Here is an 18,353-nt window from a genome sequence, read left to right as displayed (position 1 = left end):
AGTGTATCAAGTCTCGGTAGGCCTAATGGGACTCCATGGGGCAGAAGTGGAGGGCGTCATATACCTGTTTAACTTAGTTTAACATCAGGTGTTCCCGTCGTATGTCACCTGTCTCTTATATTAAGGTTCGTGTCTGTTCCCTATCTTAGAGGTTTCGGTAACGCAGTATTTCAACAAGATAAAGCACAACTATCCGTGTTGCCCATGTTGTACTGACCTTTCTCGTTACAGAGAGTTAGTTAGTTAGAATCTGGACGCAGGCCAGCCCTCTTAGTGAATGTAAATTCACTTTATAGAGAAAACATGGACTGCTCCTGAGGCGAAAGTGTCCGATGTAGAAGGTGTTCAGCCGTCCGATGCTTTCTAAAGTACTTGTAATAAATGTCTAAATATGAAGTTAAATATAAAGAATTGTTTTCAAAGCGATTCACGATTGCAGATCTTTTTATCTCTCTTTGGATGTGGTCATCTTAGATATATAGGTTTAATACCTATGTTTATTTATGCTCTCAGAAACACTGGTAATCTTAGGAAAATGAATGCCAAGGAAGTTTACTGTAATAATATATTGTCGTATATTCCGCCGTATAATGCGCATCGATGTATAATGTACACCTAAAAAACTACATTTGTTTAATTTTCAGATATATTCGCAGTATAACGCTCATGCTTTTCTTTATGAAGAAACCTGAAATATGCATGTGCAATGCTCTTATCTTTTGAAGTCATGATTTTCAAGATTTTTCCGAGGATTTTGAACACTTGCAAACGAAATTGATAAGCGTTATAGGGAGAAATGATGTTTGAGGGAGTAAATAACTCTGCAAAGAAGGTGGATTGGAATTAGTGCAGGTATGCACAAGAATGTTATTATATGGTTTCGACAAAAGGGGATATAATTTAGGATGCACGTCCTACCCTAAATTTTGTTTTAGATTGCAGTAAATGCATTCGCTGCATTGAGTGAAATGTTTTCTCTTTCTGTAGTAATTTGAAAACTTGATTTTGAAGCTATAGTAGAAGAATATAAAGATTTTGAAGCTAACATCGAAGTAGTTCATATTTTTATTTGAAGTACATTCGATGAAGAGTTCCTTTTAGTAGTAAATATGGCTCCCGCAGAAAGAAGAAAAAACACAGGGCTAGTTTCAAATGCAAGGCCATTCATTTTGCGAAGGAAAATGGAAATCATGTTGTAACAAGGATATTTGGTGATGATGAAGGCTTCAAATAGATGAATTGTAACAAGAAACAGCGTGTCCTTATTTGCCTTAAAGTGGGCATAAAAAGAATGCAAATGAAAGTGAAAACTTTAAGCATCTTTTGAGTGGTGTGGTTGATTTATGGCACGGAATAACTTAATTCTACCAAAAAGACAAACGTTTTGCAGAGGCTTCTGAAACATTTGGGGAAAAATTTCAGAAGTTTCCAGCAGTTGCATATGTTATTGACCTATGAAGGAAAAACAAATTGCCACATTTTGAAAATTTAGAGGAAATTCCAGTATTATTTCACATGACGGTAAATAAAACAAATTATGAGAAAAAAAAACTAACACAAAAAAGATCGCAAAAAAATCTTACCTCACTATAGTGTTTTCCTGCTTAGCGGACCATACAAAATTAAACCCACATAGTTAAAAATATTAATATAAATGTAGGTATGTTTTTCACTACTTCTTGTACCTGTATATCAGGCGCACATTCTTTTACAAATTTTCAAATCTAAAAAAAAAATACCTGCTATCGGCATACGATGATTTGTATGTGCTTTACTTTTTACCACGATATTTTTAAGATGATGTTTAATTTCGGCGATGGTGTTTTGTACCACTGTATTTTCCATGTGAAAGCTTTATCTCTCCGTGGAGCACAGAGTTTGAATTGTTGATTTAGAAACTGAATGTTTGTCAACATCCGACGATGCCCAGCGTCAAAAGTTATGTTTATTGACATAACTGGTCAAACGGAAGTTTGCTTCGTCAGTCGTCAACTAGGAATGAATAACTGAGGATCGTCATTTAACATGTTGAATATCTGCATACGCAATACCAATACCCTATCACGCGCACTTAGATTTTGGACAGATTGTAATTTAAACGGATGGAAGGAAGATCCAAACCTAGGATCCTGCGCATGCTCCGTTAATTGCAACACCTAAGCATGACCACGTGCTGAATGCAAAGGTTTCTGAACCATGGCCTTACGAATGCGTTCAGTGTTATTCGATGTCACTGATGCCCTTCTCCGTGTCAGTGGTTTATTTTGTACACTTCCTCTGACACGCCACTGTTTCACTCATACCTTGATTGTCTTCTAGTTAGAAAAATTTTTTTGTTTTGCTTGTCGCAATACTCCTTCCTAAAAACACGCTGGACTGTTTCGATTGATTTTGTTTCAATAAACTTCTCTGAAACTAACGTAAGCTGTTGAACGGACAAGCGCTATTGCAGAAGCCCTCGGTCTTCGACTGTCAAAGAGGCTAAGGTGCCTTTCCAAAAATTTACGAAAAGTAACTACTTCGTAAATTTAGTGCTTCACAAACAAAGCTACTAAATATGCACAAATCTTAGTAGTAACGTCTATGTGGCATGTAATTAAATGAACAAGCGTAGCGATGAAGACGATATAAAATATTTGGGCTATCATTGTCTATAGGAATGAGTACCTTGTTTTACAAATAAGTAATCTAATATGCTCCCTCCATCTATAATTTCAAGAATATTTAGAAAAACGTAGAAACTACGTGCATGCATTATGTTTAAAGTTTTCACAAAAAATATATATAAAGAATGTTTAAACGGGAAAAACACTTTCATTTCTTTTAGATAACCGCTCATTTTTCACTTAAATACTGAAATTATTTTTAAACATGCTGTAGAAGATGTTTTATTCGAGGTATTTCTCCAAAGCTAATAAAAGAAAGAAACGAAATTCCATTTCTTTTTACCTTTTAAGAATAAAATGTTTTTTTTTAAATTTTTATTTGATGAAGTGAGTTCGTTCAAATCAATATGTTTGCAGAACCAATTTCTTCTGCAAACGACAAAGACAAATCCATGACTTCCGATTAAGGCAAATAATCCAAACGTATACATCAAATAATACTTTATTGTTAAAATCACATTTTTCCAACTTTTACACAATGTATTTAGTCCCATTTCGCTTCATGTATTTTCAGGCTTCAAGTCTCTCAAAGCAAATATTTGATTCATTCATCCTAACAACAAGCATTATCAAAAAAACTTATTTCTTGGAGCTTTCCATTCAAGCAAAGGCTCAAATTCAATAAACTCTTGTTCTAGACGTTGTCATAGCAACGCCGACAGAACCGTCAACTGTTCATTGCAATGGACGGCTGCTTCAATGATTTTATTAGTTTTCAAATACTGCCCTTTTAATGGGATTCAGCTGAAAAAACGAAAGGCGTGTGTAGACTCTATAAAAGAAAACGTAATTAGATTACAAAACTTAGAATATAAAATAAGTATATATGTATTTTGTATAATACTTTTTATTTGCCGGGCCTACATCTGAAAGATAAGGTTTTGTAATTTTTCCGTAATATACTGCTTAATATGTTAACTTTTACATAAAGTTATATATCATTTATTTTTTTAATGCTTAGATTGCTTATGCACAAATTAATTAATTTTAAATAGCCTTACTTTTAAAATGAACTATTAACATGTTTAAATGAAAAAAATTCCATGTAATGATGTGGTAAAATGTAAAGATTATTGCAAAGTTTTATATCTTTTTTTTTTTTTCTAAAATTGAATTATAATATTATATTTCAATTGCTTCAATTTTATAATTTATTTTACATCTCTTTTTCTAGTAATTTTTTAACCAAATTCAAACAAAAAATTTTATGTAAGTTTTTAAGCTATCTTTTGGAGCGTAATTACTTATTATTACCTTTTTATTACCTTGTTTATGCTGTAAACTGCTACAAGAAATCAGAAAATCCAGAAAACACATGTTTGAACAATTTAGTAAATTCATATCTGAAGTAATAAGAAATTCTAAAATTATTATATTCTAAAATTTCTCTTCAATTATACAAGAATTTTGTATATGTTACTGTGAAAGACCAAAATCAGGAGAATGTTGACCTTTTCCTATGAATGTAAACATTCACATAGTCGCATTTGTGTATGTCCGAAATATTTGCTAAATATTTGCTAAATATTGCTTGTGTAAGTGAGAAATATCTCACTTACACAAGCAAATGTCAACGTTCACCATGCAGTGATGATGAATTTTGAACAAAAATCTTTTTCTTACTTTTTGAAATCAAAGGTTATTCTTAAAATACAGGGTGTTTAGAAAGTCCCGGACCCATTTTGTTGTTTAATAACTCATAAAATAACGAAGATATAAACAAACTTATGGCATTTATTGATAGAATAACTTATATATTTTCCTTTTCAGGTTTGAATATCTTTTCTTTTGTAAATACCGTTTGCGCGTGTGGTTAATTTCAGATAATTTCATTTTCCAGTCTAAATATCTGTACTTTTCTAAATGTCGTCTGCTTATTAATTGTATTTTTCTCTCTTTTGTTTTTGGCAACTATTGCAATGTTATGTTTACTTTTGAAGTGTTTGTTCTAGTACTTTTGTATGTGATGTTTTATTCGACCGGATATTAAGGAGAATGCATACACCACAAGAGAAAGCACAGATTTTATGGTGGTTCATAGAAACGAAATCCGTAATGCAAACACAGATATTAAACAAATATTAAACAGATGTGTAAACGTTTAATAACGTTTACAGGAGGAGAGTGTCGAACATGGATGACCTAAAAGCCAGAATTACAACCGCAACAGCCTCTGTGGGTGCCGACATGCTTGCCGGTACCTGGCGTGAAATTGAATATCCACTTGATATTCTCCGTGCGACGAAGCGGGCCCACGTGGAAGTTCATTGACAAGGGTCATGAAACTTTTTGAGCCTATCTAACCATTTATGTTATTAATTTTAATCTATTTTTATTATTTTATGAGTTATTAAACATCAAAATGGGTCCGGGACTTTATAAACACCCTGTACATTAGGTTACATATTAAAATAGGAGAAAGCTTAAGTAACTGCACACGTAATTAAACTGTTGAACTTAAAAAGAGCAGTACATTCTAAATTAGAAAAGAAATTGACATCAATAATAAACTTACTTAATTATATGATTGAAGTTATACAACCTTATTTATTGCCAAAACTTAAACTGTTATGGCACTTTGAATTGCACAAAAATCCCTTGCCTTCACAACTGCATATAGTAGTCGTGAAACACTTCTTTCTTCTTCCCGGCTTCTCATTTCGACCTGCACCAGAGTTGCGCATCTGTGCTCGTCGACATATACCACTGACGGTCTGAATATATAAGAATATATATTTTTGGTCTTTCACTGACGAATTTGGTATGTGTTGACATTCACCGGAGGATGTCGACATCTTCCAATGTCGGTTTTTCACGGTAACATATACACTATAAATTTGGATTGTTTCCCCGAATTAATAAACAATAGCAATTGATAAAATTAAAAGACCATTATCAATGCCTTAAAACCATAAAATGCGCTGTCAATGATAGCATAATTCACATTAAATTGCTATTCATATCTTTAAATATTTTTATGAACAAATATTTTATTCGTTGATGGATTAAAAATGCTAATAAATTAATTTTTGCAACAGAGAAGTTAGAGTCTGATAATTAGATTTTGGTTTGAAGTAACATTATGATAAATACTGGTCAGAAAGGTGAGATGGCAATACCTTGAGAAGCATTTCTTTTTCTCTTTTTAATTTTTTGCAATTTATTCTAATTAACCTTAAATACGCATGTCTGTGTCTATTAATTTTAATTAGAAATAAGCCATAAAAGTGCTGGAATGCCACGACGAATTTCGAGGAACATTTGAGATCGAATTTCATACTTTTTTTGGAATTCGTAAGTTTCAGACCTTAACCTGAAAAACCTGTTAAACATTCTAACTAAAAACGTTCGAAAGATTACTTCAATTGGTATATTATAAAAACGTTCATTAATAAATAAATAAAAACACGGTTATTAAAATTTTAGAAAAACTGGAGTTTCAGAAAATTACAAGCTTCACCTCAAGGAAATCCTGAGTGCCACGCTCTTAATCTTCAATACAGAGTCTAGCGATCTTAATGAAAATCACCTCAAAGAGTTTCACCTCAAAGAAATCTTAAGTGCCACACTCTTAATTTTCGGGCGGAGTTTAGCGATCCAATTTTAATGATTATCATGTTAACTTTAAAATAATTCTTTTCATTATACGCTGGCTTTAGTTAAAATATTTCTTGATAAATGTGAAAGAAAAAAGATCTCTTATTTATACAATCTCTATTTATATCAAAAAAATAAATAAATAAATAAATAAATAAATAAATAAATCTCAGAATTCAACTTTTAAAATTTTTGCTACCTTTTATTAGTACCTTTTTAATAAACATAAGTGCATTTTTAAAGTATGCTTCCTTAATTTCGAATTTTACTTTAAATGAAAATTCTTAAAAAGTTTTTTCCTCGTCTTCTTATTCTTATATGAAACATTCCAGAAACTTGTGATTTGTAAGATTCTAGAACATTTTAAGGTTCGGATTCGAGGAAATTCAGTATTCAATCTATATATATTTTTAAACTAACCTATCATTTTTGCAATACATTTTTTAAATAAATTGCTGGCTTCAATAAAACAGAATGTTCACACACACACAGTCAAAAAAATTAAATGCATTTTATTCAGTTTAACTTGCTCCGCACTTGAATACTTCTTTAACTCTTTAATCCGTTAGCAAATCTAAGTTTTAAGCCATCGTGCTAAACGTTTAAAGGTTGAATATAATGATAATATATTACTGCTCTTATATGAAACAATACATAAATAAATGCTTACTCTCTGTATGAAGTAGTTGGATACGAATAACTATTCTTCGTTGGAGGTCGTTTGTTAAACTCATCATAATCTGATGAGGGTATTGTCAATGGAATAAAATTGCTTAAACACTACCACTCACAGCATAAATCCCTCATTATTGTAAAAATTAATTTTAGAGGTGGTACAGGTAGTGTCAGCTCTTTTATAACATTAACAACTTTTGATTTTCGGGGACGAGACGCAAAGTAAATTGCATATTAATCAATCTACTTTAAAGTTTAATTCAGTATATTACTGCAATAATGTACTTTATATGCAAACTTTAAATTTCTGCTGAAAAAACTATTACCGCATTTGTTGAAAATTAAATATTTTCTGAACATAATTATGTATTTTTTATTGAAATGACACTATTCTTTGAACGTAGATATTTAATGAAATAAAGGAAAGAAAGAAATTTTTTCCTGACAATATAAGAAGCAAATATTTTTGTGATGTTATTTTTCTGTCCCGAAAATATACAGAACATAAATTATTATTGTTTTGTAAAATGGCAAATTCGTGAATATAAATTTCTGAACTTTGAAACAGAATTTTATCAGAAATAGATTTCGATTAAAGCACTCTATTAAAATCACCTTTCTTCGGAAAATGGTTGAAGGTAGTTACATTAAAAAGAAATTCTGGAAGTGATTTAAAACGGAGAACTTAAGAAAGCTTTATACAATTTACAAAGAATTTTAATTTTCAATCACGTGCTTAGTTTCAAAAATGTAATGAAATAAAGCAAAATATACTGAAATTTAGCTTTATTGTAATTTCGTTTTTGTTTACTTTGATTTCTGTAACATTTTTAATTATTTTCTATTATTTACTAAAATTAACAAAATCGAATGATTTTTTATAGCCTTTATTGTCTGAACAAAAATTAAAATATTATTCCAATTTTTTAGGAATAACTTTCATTGGGTTTTATTATAAATTAACAAATATATGATGTGGGTTGAAATCGTAAAGTATATGATGTGCATTTAGATCGAGCATCGATATTTAAATGAAAGCTTTATGAACTGCTTACAAATATTTATTTAAATGAAAGAAGTGACCAGAAATCTTTTCCAAAGAAGAAACCTACATATTCATAATGAAAAGCATTTTCGCAATCAAAAACATTGGGAATAATTTGCAATACAAAATCCTGGTCTTGAATTGATGAGCCTTTCATTTACAAAAAAAAAGAAAAAAAAAATTCTTTGATGAACTTGAATTAAATGTATCATGAATAAAAATATTTGCCAACAACAGCTTAATTCCAATTGCGTTTGTTGTTATTCAGATTCAGAAATCGCTTGAATTCTAACAAAAATGTTATGTAGGCATCAGATTAACTAATATATTCAGAAAAGAATCTCTAAAATATCAAAATTGACATTACACATAGCAGTGCAAACGCAGCTATTGAACTTAAATACTTGAATTTGTATTCTGTTCCTTTGAAAGACGTTTTTATAAGAACATCCTTGTATCCACCTTGTATCCTTGTATAATTTATTAAGAATATCTTGTATCCTTGTATGACAGCATCCTTGTATGTAAGTCTATATTTTCAGATTGAATAATTTATGTTTCGTGTAACATCAAACAAACACCTTTACTTTGAATTTATTTTAAATAACTTAAAAATCTTTCTTTTTATGAAATAGATTCTTGTGACATAGTAAAATGAAAAGTAAGGGAAAACAATATGTTTATGCTACCATTATAAAATTATAAAATATATTTTATAGAATATCTGCTTGTGACCTAGAAAAGTGAAAAATAAGAGAAAATAATATAGTTATGCTTTCACATTCAGTTGTATTCAATATTCATTCGCTGAATATTTTGTAATTATAAAAGTGAAATAGCCACTTGTCGCTCGTTTTGAGCATAAATTTTAAATCTTAAGCAGAAAACTATATCATATAGCTTAAAAAATATTTTGCACTTAGCGTCTAGAATTCTGAGTAAAAGAACAAGCCGAGCTAGTAAAAATATCCGATTTGAATCCGTAATATTTTTTAGTAATTTTTTTTTCAAAGAAGGTATTCGCACGCAGCTGATAAAATTCCACTGACTTCAGAACAGAATATTATCCATACTTCAATCCCAAAAGCTTCTTTCTGAAGATTACTTCAAAGTGATGCCCTTCACAAAAAGACTTGCAAACCGCTTGGGATCAGCTTGAAACAGTCAACTTGAAAGTGCTATCGAAATGGAGATTTTATCAAGTAAAAATGTTGTTATATTTTGTTTGAATGTTTTTGAATGTTGTTTTTTTTCTGTGCATTTCCGAATAAAAATTATATAGTTTTTAAAAGCTTGTAAAGTATGTAATTGTTTTGCAAATATATTCAAATATATTAACTTAGGTGTCATCAAATGTTCATGGAGATATATATGTAATTTTTAAAATGTATGAATAAACAGTTGTGCACCACATTTTAAGCTCTAGAAAGCAGTAGATTTTTATTGTATGAATATGGTGAGTAAAAGCTTAAAATTGAAGTAAACATTAGAGACACTGCATTAAAATGATAATTTGCGTATATGCAAGTATTCATAGAGATTCCTATTTTATTTTAATTCATATTTGATTACATATTTTCCTTTTGTTTTCAACGAAACTACATTTTAAATCTTTCTTTGGTGAGAAATGAAATTTTTATATTTTGTTTTGCCGATATTTGATTAGGATAATTGATATGTAAGGTTTCTTAAAACGTGGCATTTAAAGAAGCATATGTTTTAAATACTGTTCGAGATATTTATTTCAAAATATTGACAAACTATATAGAAATATTTCAGCAAGGGTTTTTAAAATATTTTAAATATAAATAATTAAGCAAATTAAAATTGCATGAATTGTGATGATTACTTCTGAGTTTAATAACAATTTGTTTCAGGTTAAATTATGCCCTGTTTCTTCTTGGCTCGTTTAAATGCACAGTTTAAATGTAGGGTGATAAAAGAGCGTATCGGAGCTTGCACCGCGTAACTACCGTTTCACCTTCTGTAATTGTGAAGCAGTTGTACCGAGTATTTAACTATGATTGGTAAGATTTTTAAGAAATTATTTGCATTAGATCCGACACAGTGTTTTAGGTTGCAGATTTAGGTTATCATAATGAATAATTAGAATCTTAACAACAAGGCAAGTCCCCTACAAGGTATCTCGTCTACTGAAAGACTATTAAAGAAATCATTTTGGTTTAAGTCATCATTTTAGGTTTTAAAAGCTCACCAAGAATGGCTAGAAAAATTCTGACTTGATTTCATATTTGAGCTGCATATTGCGTTGCTATTTGAATAGTATCAGTGGCGATAACTAGCCAAATATTTAAATAATTTCCGTGGATAGCCTTTGAAGTGGTAAGGTTAAATTATAAAGAAATTAATTATGCATACTTTAAAATTTCTGATTTTTAATGTTTTTAAAGCATTACTTAAATGGATGTTTTGGCAGATTGTAAACAATTACAAATGTAACCCAGTCCATTAATCTATACAAGGCTGGATGTGATGGTCTTTTTATTATGGAGGCACCTAATAGGTGGGCCACCATCGCCTTTCCTATGAAGGGACGGACAGTTATAACCATGCCTTCTCCGGGATTCGAACCCATACCCTTCGGCATCGCAGTAAGCTTCCCTGACCACTATACCGACTGGGCGGAACTTAAACGTATTTTAAAAGGGTCAGTCTTAAAATGCAACTAGCTGAGTTTAATTTAGGTATAAAAGAAGCAAGAAAAATGAATAGCTAAACAATTAAATACCTTAATAATTTTTAATACATCCTAAATGCAATATTCTTAATAAATTAAATAAAAATTAAAATAATACTTTATGAATTTCATTACAAATTTATGAAATTATGAACTTAATATGAACTTAGTATTAAAAAGAGATTATTAAACCAGAAAACTTAGATTTGCTCTGGGGAAGAAAATGTGTTCTTTTTTTTTTTTTTCGAAGTATTTAATATATTTTTTGCTAGTATCCCACAGCTTGAAATATTCTTAAGCTGTTTCATACCAAACGATATTACTTTTTCAAATTGCATTACGCAGAAAATCTACTGTTAATTTTTTTTTTTATGCTTAGCAAGTGTGCGTTTAGAATATGGCAAATATTAAGGTACTCCAATTATCAATATCCGCTTTCATACAAATAGCAATATATGAAACCGGGTATTAATAATCGAAATAAATTCAGAGGAAAATGAGAATTTCTTTGAGGTATTATTGATTATATTAAACGGGGATAAATTCAAATGCGAAGCTTTGACACGGAAACTTTATATCCAGTTATAAATATCTAACGTTTCAAAGAAGCACTAACAGAAAAGCATTAGTACAGCAAGAAAAACATTTTCGAATATTAAAAGAAGACATTTGCGAATATTAATATTTTCTTATTACTTCAGACACATCGAATATGAGAAGTTCAGAGGTAAAAGATTTACACCTCCAAAGTTATACTATTAATTTCCGCGAAACATTCATCCATCTATAACCATTTTTATTTGCGAATTCTCAACATCTTGAAACTCTTTAAATAGTCTAAGGCAGAAATGAAAAGAATTAATTAGAAATTATAAAAGTACATATGTTGAAAATATATTACCTTATTTAATTTGATTTACTAAAAGTGTACAAATTTGGTCAACCAAGCTAACTAACATCTGAGTATAAAATTACTGTAAATATACAGCAGTTTATTCAGAATTCTGTAACATTATAATAAAATGGCCTTTTTGAAGAGGTTTTCAAATGTTATACAAACTATATGCTTAATCGAAAACTTTTTCAAACGACATTCAAAGCGATCTATATAAATGAAATGATGTTATAAATATGAGGCCAATCCATTTTAAAATCACAGTATTTATTCAGAGATATGGCTTTAAGTTACTATCATATTTTTCCTCATTCAGTCATATCGAATGAGAACACAAGCATGTTCTGTTCATTTTCCTTGTATAAGATATATGTGCGAAAGTTAATTTTTTTTAGGCTACATATTAAACTACGTCATTCTCATTTGTTAATATTGCGCTGCAAATCTTTCATTGTTAACCTGTTTTACTGCTGAGAAAATTTATACTACCTTTCGAAATTGGCTTTTACGACTGCAGTTACATGAAGCAGCAAATTTGGTGTCGTCGTTTTTTATTAAAAACCGTAAACTTTCGACTTTTAATGTAATTCGAAACTTAATATAAACATGGGTTCCCTTTATAGAATGAGAACACTTGACTTATATTATTCAGCTTTTCATACAGGTTTTCTATCCGCGTTGCAGCAATTCGACCTGCTTTAAAGAACATTATCTCTCTTCCATTGCTACAATATCTTAGAGCACCTTTATTCTAGAATTTATACTAATTGATAATTCCTCTCTTTGGATATATTTATTTTAAACCTATTTCTAAATGCATCTTTCCATGGTAAAAGACATTCTTACGTTTTGACGTATTCAATTAAGCTCTATGTTTTTTCTAGGAAGAATGTTTTGTTTGTTGAAGTTTAAAGAAGCAGCCGCCTCCTTTAAACTAATTCCATCTGGTGGCAACAAATCTCAAATAGTATGTTGTCAAAAAATATAACAATCATCAGTTCACAAACATTGAGGAACACATCTACGACAATATGATATATTCTTTCACAAATATGACACCTATAAAGTCCCTCAAAGTCTGAGAGAGGACAACAGAGACCGAATATTGTTCCTGCAGTACATCAATTAGTTAAAAAACATCTAAGTACTACGAAATAACAGATCAACAAGAATACTTAATGAATTACAATAAAAATAAAAAAGCCTTTCATTGGCAAAACATATTTTTAGAAGTTTAAGATAAAGTGTTTCTTAATATGCACATTTATATCCACTTAAATATAGTGTCTGTAGTTAACTCCCTTTCACTCTGGAGGTGGTTTTCAGCACATTAAAATAAATGCATCGAGTAGATACTGATAATCCTCTCTGGAGCACAAAGGGTTAACTGATTTCAAATGTTATAAAAATATTTAATTAATTAAAATTTCTAAAATAGTACAACATATACCATGATGACCAAAACATTACAAGACATGTAATCAGATGAATGCATATATCATTCTCAAAACGTAGAGTTCCAATCAATAGAAAGTTATAAACAGGATAACTAATAAAGAGTTTCTTGGAAGTACCAAAATGAGTGAACGCCGCAACTTGGTGAATGTAATCATGGTGGTGATCGTGTGATGTGCATACATTGCCATGAGTCAATGCGTATCTGAAATACGAAGAATCTTTGTAGTTTAAAGAAACTTTTGTGAGACCCCTGCTGTCTCAAAACCGTAGGGATCTACTTTAGTTTCATCAATAATGGTTACCTTAGCTAATTAAAGAGAAAATGACAGTGATGACAGTATAAGGATCTGTTTTTCAGGCCCGCACAATTCAAATGAAAAAGCAATATGAAGCCAGATTATATTCAGATCAAATGTGGAATTCGAAAGATGTTTAGACTGCAAGTCTCATAGCTCATTCTGCCAAAAAGTACTGAAGCCGATGTTTATCCTTGATTTGATAATTTTACAATGATGCTCTATGCTTGTGGATAAGAAAGCAAAAGTTTATGCAGATTGACTTCGAGTTGCGTAAACCTCGTTTGTTACTGCGCACTTAGGATTCACACGAAACATCGAAAGCATAAGGTTAGACGTCTTCCCATTATGTATTTTTAAAGGAGGGTCGTCTTTGAAATGGTAAAAGCAGTTTTATTATCGGAAGCATTATAATAGCGTATCGTGTCAACAAAGTTTTATAAATCATGCATTCTAGCAGTATATCTGTGGGCTGACTCATTACTTGCCCTATTTCATGGACATTATGCATTTGTAAAGAATGCTTCAGCAAGGCAAATCATCGGTCCACAAGGATATTACCACACAGGATGACTGAATTCTTTATAATTCTAGTTTCTGAGTCTATGGGCATACGTCTTGTTAAATATATCTCGTAAATTGCTTGACGAAACCTCATATCTCCTTACAATGTAGTTGGGATTAACTCACAACGAAGTTGCCCAAAATGCCCGAACATTCGGACATTGGCAAGTCGCCCGAACGCCTGCATCCATTTTCTACCTAGTGCTTTTCCCGATCAGTTGTGCACGGAGCGTTGGTTTCGGAAGTTGTTAAACGGCATGCCCATTTTTCTTTTAAAGCTACTAAAAAAAAAAAAAAAAAAAAAAAAAAACTCTGTTATTTGAATGCACGTTCCCTCTTCTTACTTATGGGTCAACGTTTAGTAATAGATGCTCACTATCGTTCGCAAACTTGTCTTAAGGAGAAACTGTATACGATGAGTGAAACCCATAAAAATCCTCAAGAGAGAAAATCGGTCACTTGGGGAAGGAAATCGAGGCAAAAAAGAATTCGTATATACCAGAAGGTTCAGATTTTTGAGAGAAACAGATTTTGGCCGCTGCTAATGAAACCTAAATTAGCAAGTAAAGATTCCTGGAATATTTCCGCTGACACTAGATGGGTTCAATGTTTTAGCAAAGGCAGATTATTATTCATGTTAGAGGAAGACAAGCACACTTTTAAAGAAGCATCTGTAATGTTGTGGTCATTCGGTATAAAGCATAATATTTTTTTTTACACGTAAGTGGTCTGTACTATTTTTAAAGTTTGCATTAATGAAAACTGAATTGCAATTGCTGCAAAATAATATCAACTGAAAATTCTAAAATCAGTTGATTATATGAAAACAATTATTCATAATTTACTTAATAATTTAAAGCTGATAAAGGTCTTTAACATTAAAGTTAGTTTTTTTTTATTTAGCTTGATACATTAGTTTTGATACAAAAATACATATATTATTTTTTTCAATGAATGAAAATTGTAGTTTTTGCGTTAATATAATGGCAAAGAAATTTCACACCAATACAGTTTTGATGCATAATTTCTGCAGTTTGAAGGTGAACATTGCAAACAATTAACAAAATCATTTCATTTAATTGAAATGAACAAGTTGTATTATTTAATGTTTAGAAGTATTATATATAATAGTGTTTGCGTTTTTCAAGTTACCTGAAAGTATTCATAAAATCATTCATAAATAATATTTTCAGTTTAAAATTTCTGTAATAGAAGATTATTCCTTTCATAGGAATAATAATTCTTATATACTTATTAACATTTAAAGTAGAATTAAGTATGAATAGTTAGTGCTTAAATAATAATAAATAAAAATGCTATGTAGGGTATGTTTTAAGCATATTCATATTTAATCAGTTTTATTAAATATGAATATTAATAGTCATATTCATATTTAATCAGTTTTCCCATTAAATTAAACATTTTCATACAGTTTTAAAATTTGTGGCTTAGTTTGCTTTTAAAATTATTTCCCACAATCTTTTTCCGAACTCTGTTGTCCAAATATTTGTGAAATCCTTTTTTATCAAACGTCATCTTCCAAATACGTATGACTTACTTATAATTCAGAATTTGAATTTAACTAATTTTATTCCAAATTTAAATAATAACAACAATCCTATTTGGAGGTTCGGGAACAAAAATGTCTGATTTGAATGTCTTAAAATTTATTTTCTGTTTTTGTTGACATATATTATGATAGTATGTATGGAAAATATAGGATATTTTATATATACCTAAGTGTTTCAAGAATGCCGATACAATTTAAATAAAAACATTTCACTTTATGTTACGAAAAATAAGAATTATTTTAATTTTATTTACAGTATGAAGTTTTCTATACATTCTAATTACATTTCAGACTCTAATTTAGCATGTTATACGTACGCATGAATAACAGAACTGTGAACACGTACTTAGGAATTAGTGCTTTAACAATAGTTTATAAATCTGCAAATGGGACGATATGTATTGATAAAGATGCACTTTTACGTATAAAATTTCCATAATCCCCTTGCTGTTGTGTTGTGACTTATCTCACTTGTCTGACAGTAACATCAGTAAACATATCTATTAGCGATTACTTACGTAATTGCAGTACCATAATTTAAGTTGTTCTTAGAAATTTCTATCAAAATGTTACTGGAAAACTGTAGGTTGCACGAGAAAATATTTTTAAAATGTCCGTATGATGAGTGTCTAAAATAAAAGCGATCGTTGTTCAAAATCTAGATCGATTCATCATATAATCATCGAGAATATAATGACTGGCCTTAATGAAGGCCTAAGTTCATTCTTGTCTTTTACTCGATAGGGTCATTTAAAAATCTCAGTTTAGAGTTGATTACCGTAGATTACCGTTTTTCTATACTTGAAAGAATGTTTCCATCATCTGGTTGATGATATGAATTCTTTTGTCATAGGCTCCTTAAAGCTGCAACTGCAGAATAAACTGGACATATGTATAATAAACAAATGGGGAGAATTTTAAAGAGATTCTAAAATTTCTCTATAATGCTACACTCATGGGCCAGACAGTATACGAATTTTTTCTCATTTCAATTGAGATAAGAAATAAATTAAGTAAGAAAATATGCGTAAAGAGGCTTATGTTTTCTTTCAGATAAAAGAAATATTTTAATATTTTTGAAAGCTTTTCTGTCCCTTTTATTTTAAGGACAAAAATATATATGGAATGAAAACTTTTTCTGTAGCAACCTTAGCCTTCAATCTAATGCAGATATATCAGCATACTTTCCAATTATTGCCGAAAGAAATGGAAGTGAAATTTATCCAAATATAACTTAAAGAATAAATGTTAGCAGCTATTAAATTTCAAGGAACGTTTCCTTATGAATTTCAGTCATTTGTTACAGTGAATATCTTAAGCACGTAAGAGGAAGATGACGTTTTTTGTCTTGTTTAAATTCACATGAGGGCGCAGTTGCGTGTTCTGTCTCGTAGATCATCCTTAAGGACGTCCTTGTTCTTGTACTTGGCCCTGGAGCTCATCGTAGATAAAGGTGGGGCAGTCGCAGCACGGAGGATGTGATTCTTATTAAGTTTCCCCAGGGCAGCTAGAGCAGAAATTTCAAAGGCATCCCGGACGCTACGTGGACAAGAACGAGAGGAAGTCTCCACGTATGTTGTCGCATGGATTTGACGAGAGACACCCAGAGCCTGAAAGAAAAACATGAAGTTGCATCTCAATATGATTACCCATAATACTTCTATTTCAAGTGTTAAAATTCAACTCTTCAACGATTTCGAATTTAAAAGGGATATTCAGATTTATGCATTTTTGTACGCTGCACATTATTTATTATTCTTTATTTCTTCACTTCTCTTTAATGGAAGGTTAATGCTGGAGATGACAAGTACTAAAATAAAATAGACGTATGGAATTAAGATTTCATAAATACATATGAATATAGAAGATGCTGAATATTGATTCTCTGGATGTTGATCTTTGAATATTGATTACAATCATTTACATAGCGAAAACTTAAAGTTAATAAGTTGTCTTAAGATTTCGCAATTACATCAATGTTTGAGAAAACGTATAGACATTGGATAATTCTTGCTAAAACGGAAAGATTGCTTAATAAATTGAGATTTCATTTTACAATTTATTAAACGATTAACTTTTTTACAATATAGTAACGCATTTAAAAGAATGTTAGAAAAAATTTATCCTGCTTCTATATTTCATGTTCAAAATATCTGGTCACGTGCAAAATAAATCATTCGTTCATATTCACCCGAAGGCTAAGTTATAATAATGATTTTTGATTACAGTTACTGACCCTGGAAAGGTATAGGTATCCTATATATTTTTATGGCAAACAAAATGCAATATCATGGACAGCGATTGCACAGTTAACGCTATTAGGAAAGATTTATCAAAGAGTATAAAGACAAAGATTTTGAAAGGCAGGTCTTTACAATAATGAAGGCCATGAAATTACAAAAATAATAATTATTCATCTATTTTAAATAATACTTGTAAAAGTAGATGGTAGAATAAAGGGAAAAAATAGCGCTTTATTACTCTGATCACCACTATAAGCTTTAATAGCGAGGAAAAATAGGAAAGGAAAAGCTGCATTAGTTTCTGGAGCATTATGAATAGCGAAATATATACATCACAATGATTCAGTCAATTATCTGCGAAGAAAGGTTAGAGAAGTAAAAATATTATTCGATTAAGGAAACCAGTATTTCATTGTAGCCTGGAACAGCGCTCATCTTAAATCGAGGAATAAAATAGAGACCATAGATTTCATTGACACCAAGTACACATTTGCTTTACTGAGATTAAAGATATGATATTAGATTTATAGTTCACATTTGCTTTTACTAAAGCATCGCATGTTACGAAAGGCCGCTTTTTCACTTTGAAATACATAAAACTAACGGCAAAAGTCTAAACTGTAAATTATTGTTACTCTATAAGGTA

General features: G+C 30.4%; 1 protein-coding gene across 1 annotated transcript in view; it reads right to left on the bottom strand.

Moving 5' to 3' along the window:
* Positions 1–3,092: 3,092 nt before the first annotated feature.
* LOC118185065 (ras-like GTP-binding protein Rho1) overlaps positions 3,093–18,353 on the bottom strand; it is a 724,791-nt gene continuing 709,530 nt past the window's right edge. Inside the window, exon 6 of the mRNA XM_085818447.1 lies at positions 3,093–17,074. Within this exon, the coding sequence (XP_085674573.1) occupies positions 16,823–17,074 (252 nt within the window). The 3' untranslated portion in view covers positions 3,093–16,822. The remainder of the gene's footprint in view (positions 17,075–18,353) is intronic.

This window comes from Stegodyphus dumicola, chromosome 6 (assembly GCF_044657685.1).
Source record: "Stegodyphus dumicola isolate Sdum_Otavi_A_Nest chromosome 6, ASM4465768v1".
NCBI lineage: Eukaryota > Metazoa > Arthropoda > Arachnida > Araneae > Eresidae > Stegodyphus > Stegodyphus dumicola.
Note: the sequence above shows the minus strand (reverse complement) of the source record. Positions and strands in the feature narration are given on the sequence as shown.